Below are 4,347 nucleotides of genomic sequence, written 5' to 3'. Positions count from 1 at the left end.
GCAGCCTGCTAGCTCTCCCCTGGTATCTGCTCAGTTCTTTGTTCTGTGAGCAGGCCTGGCAATGCCTCAGGTTAGGGCTTTTTGCAGGATAGTTTTCTCTCTCCCTCTCTCCTTTCTCTCTCTCTCTCTGGCTATCCCACCGTCTGGGTTGCTATCTTATGTTAGTTCCCTCAGATTGCCCTCAGGGCATTTGGGCCCAGTCCTTACCCTAAGCAGTGCAGCCCACACCTCCCTGTTCAGCCCCTGCTTGCTGGTGGTGGCTACGAGCACTGGGAGTTGCCATTAGGCATGTAATCTGTGGGTTTTAATTATTTACTTTTCCTTCCGGTTATGTTGCCCTCTGAGATTCCAAGATTCCCCACAGATCCGCCGGTGAGAGTGTTTCCTGGTGTTTGGAAACCTCTCTTTAAGACTCCCTTCTCGGGGATGGATCTCCTTCCCTACCTCTTTTGTCTCTCTTTTTATCTTTTATATTTTGTCCTACCTCCTTTCAAAGACAATGGGCTGCCTTTCTGGGTGCCTGATGTCCTCTGACAGCATTCAGAAGTTGTTTGTGGAATTTGCTCAGCATTTAAATGTTCTTTCTATGAGTTTGTGGGGGAGAACGTGGTTTCCTCGACCTATTCCTCCGCCATCTTAGGACCTCTCCCCTCAATGTCTTTTTTTATAGAATCTTTTTTCTGAATTTGGTATCAGTTTAATTGTGGCCTCATAGAATGAGATAATGAGTGATACCTCCTCCTCTGGTGTTTGGGAAGATATGGAAAATGACTGACATTAATCCTGTTATATATGAATGCTAAAATTAACCAGTGACATTATCTGGTTTACAGATTTTCTTTGTTGGGAAATCTTAATTACTAATTTAAGCTCCTTACTAATTATAGGTCTAGTCAAATTTTCTACTCACTACTCAGTCTTCATAGGGTGTGTGTTTTGGAAAACTACAGTTTTTTCTCGTGATGAGATCTTTTAAAAGTCTGTCTTAGTGCCTTTCAAATATACAATATAGCATTTTTAACTGTAATCACCATGCTGTTCATTAATTCCCCAGGACTTATTTATCTCATAACTTCAAGTTTCCATTTTTTGCCACCTTCACCCTTTTCACACCTTCAAATACATCATATATGTATATATCTATATATAATGCGATTTTATCATAAAAGATAATTTTTACAAATTTGTGATTTTAGTGGGAAAATAAAATTAGCCTTTAGTCATCTTTGATGTTCTATAATTGGAGGTTTGGTGATTATAATTGGCAACATAGAGAGACAGATACAGTTTTATATATATATATTTATAAAACAAATATTTGTAACAACTTTACTATTATCAATGTTTCAGAAATATCCATCTTTGCACACTTGAAGAGATTAAAAACTCTCTAGAGATTTGAATAACAGATATCCTCTAAATATTTAGTATGGAAATAGACAACAATATACACTTTAAGCTTTTTCCCTATAACATTTTATGGAGAAAATTACTTCTGAGCATATTTTTCATTGCATCTAAGACATCTTTATTCCTGATACTGTAGATAATTGGGTTGAAAGATGGTGTGAGGATGGTATAGAATATTGCCAGCAATTTATCCTGACCTGGAGTGTGGTACTTTTTAGGTCTCATGTATGTGAAAATAAAAGGCCCATGTACATTATGACCACAATCATGTGGAAGAAACAGGTAGAAAATGATTTTTTCCTTGCCTTTTTTGATTTCATTTGGAGGACAGTAAGAAGAATTTGGACATAAGAAGCAAAGATTAGAGAGGAAGGGATAAATAAGAAAATGATGCCACTTGCATAAGCTGCTCGTTCATAGTGTGTTGTGTCCACACAGGACAACACCAACATGGCGGGGACTTCACAGAAAAAGTGATCAATGGCTCTTGAGCCACAAAAGGGAAAGTGAAGTGCATAAGCTGTGTGAACTATGGAGTTGATTATCCCAATAAACCAGGCCCCTCCAGCCATGAGAACGCTGACATAGTCATTCATAAGAATGGGGTAGCGCAGTGGGTGACAGATGGCTACATAGCGATCGTAGGACATTGCTGCCAGGAGAAGGCACTCACCACCCAAAAGGGTAAGGGATAGAAATATCTGGAAGCCACAGGCTACAAATGAAATAGTTTTGCTGCCTGACAGAAAGTCAGTGATCATTTTGGGAACAATGTTGCTAGTATGCAAGATATCTATAAAAGAGAGATGGTTGAGCAGGAAATACATTGGAGTATGGAGTCTTGATTCCCTGTGGATAAGGATAATCATCATTGTATTTTCTGTTATAGTTATAATAAAAACGATGAATATAATGGAGAGGAAAATCAGACTTGTTTGGGAAGAAGAGAAGAGTCCCAAAAGAATGAAGTCACTGCTGGAAGTGTGATTCTCACATCCCATCTTGAAATTCTTGCTTTACCTAAAATAAATAATAAACAAATAAGAGGTAGAGTGAAAGAAATAAAAATTAGCATAAATCTCAACCTCCTTTACATTTAACTGTATACTAAGATAAGCATATTCCTTTTTTGCTATATTTTCCAAGTAAAGCCAAATGGACTCTCAGATAGTTTTTTTAACTGGGCATGTTTTACACAATGGGCATTTATTTGCTGAACAAGTCAATTGTTTTATCATTATGAAATAAACATAATTTGTATATACTTTATATAAGAAAAAACTTAATTATATATTTAATTCCCTGAAATGTTAGCACTGTTTTGCTGACATTTTAAAAGTTTTAAAAGATCAGCATATGAATGGGATTTGCTTCTTGCTGTTTCTACTTGTTTGATCTACAGCTCAGTAAAATTTGGTGTAGACAGATTCAGTTTGAAGGCAGTGGTGTTTCCCATGAACTGACTGATTATAATTTAGTCTCTAAAATCAGCGAATATTACTGCAACTCACATTTAATATATTGATATCCAAAGTTGTTGACTTTTTCTCACTGCATAGAATCATTTTGTCCTTCTGGTTTTGCTTTTTCCATTAACAGTTTACTTCAATGTAGTCATCCTGAATCAAAACAACACTTCATTTTAGTGTTAAGAAGAATGGACAGTGTCTATTCACACTAAATTCCTGTTAGTAGAGTCACTGGACCATGGTAGCTTCCCAGATTCTTATTAAGGAAATTTTGGACTTATGTTTCTAAGATCTCTGATATGAAAGGTCTTCAATGAGGCATCAATTATATTTATGTTTAGACAGTTTGTTTTGTCTGCACAAGTATGTTTATTATTTTTATTTCAGATATAAGATATACTCTATTATATATTCCCTAACATATTTATTATCTTACTTCTATCATATTTCCCCTATCCTTAGGAGGGGAATAATTTTTAGGTATTATTTTAAGTTATAAAAGCAGTATGTTTCAGTCTCTCCTTATAGGAAATAGAAATAACTTGTATTCTTTATTCAGTGAATGTACTACACTCAAATCATTTTAATCATTTTGCATTTACCAAGATTCTCAAAATATAGTATATATCAATGCGTTTTGACTTGACTCATAATACTTTTTTCATTTTTCTAGTAGATCTCTTATTACATAAATTAGGTTTATAGAATATTTCTGCAAACTTAGATTTAAGTAGAAGCCAATTACTAATGTTAAGATATTTATATATATACAATATTATTATATATTAAATATATACTATATATATATATATAAACATACTTAATAGAGTACAGTTGAGACTACGTATTTAGAAGATAATTGTTTGTATGCTCCTATAATGGTCTTTAAAGTTTTGACCAAAAAGCAAAGAAAAGATAAAAACTTGTAAAGTAATTAGCCTCTAATTAAAATAAATACATTTAAATTAAAAAAAAGAATTTTTTAAAGTGTTTGATATGAAAATCCTTTGCAATATTAATTATGTGGAAAGCATTTATATTTTATACTATATGACTGCTATTTTTATTTGTAAAACTTTCCTATAAACATAATATCAATGACTCATTTGACATGATATTTATAAGCTCTGTCAAAAAATATTGAGCATCAGATTTGTTTGACATGCAAATGATTCAGAACATCTCATTGTTACTAATAATTCAACTAATTACAATGAAATTTCACGGAAGAGGCAATAATCAGACACTGAATTCCCTTAAACATGAATAGAACAAAATCATTACTCGTTTTTAATAAGCTAATATGGAATAAGTTGAGTTATTTCAAATACTGAAAGACAATGCTGTGAAAGTACTGCACTCAATACGCCAGCAAATTTGGAAAACTCAGCAGTGGCCACAGGACTGGAAAAAATCAGTTTTCACTCCAATCCCAAAGAAAGGCAATGCCAAAGAATGCTCAAACTAC

The 4,347-nt window shown here is 33.8% G+C and overlaps 1 protein-coding gene across 1 annotated transcript; it reads right to left on the bottom strand.

Moving 5' to 3' along the window:
- Positions 1 to 1,467: 1,467 nt before the first annotated feature.
- On the bottom strand, positions 1,468 to 2,411 carry LOC104982908 (olfactory receptor 2AJ1-like). The gene is given in 2 exon segments (XM_010832341.1): positions 1,468 to 1,658; positions 1,661 to 2,411. Coding segments are annotated over 2 exon segments (942 nt in total).
- Between the last annotated feature and the right edge of the window lie 1,936 nt (positions 2,412 to 4,347).

Source organism: Bison bison, unplaced genomic scaffold (assembly GCF_000754665.1).
Source record: "Bison bison bison isolate TAMUID 2011002044 unplaced genomic scaffold, Bison_UMD1.0 scf7180017860859, whole genome shotgun sequence".
In the NCBI taxonomy this organism is placed as follows: domain Eukaryota; kingdom Metazoa; phylum Chordata; class Mammalia; order Artiodactyla; family Bovidae; genus Bison; species Bison bison.
This window is presented reverse-complemented; position numbering and strand designations above follow the sequence as displayed.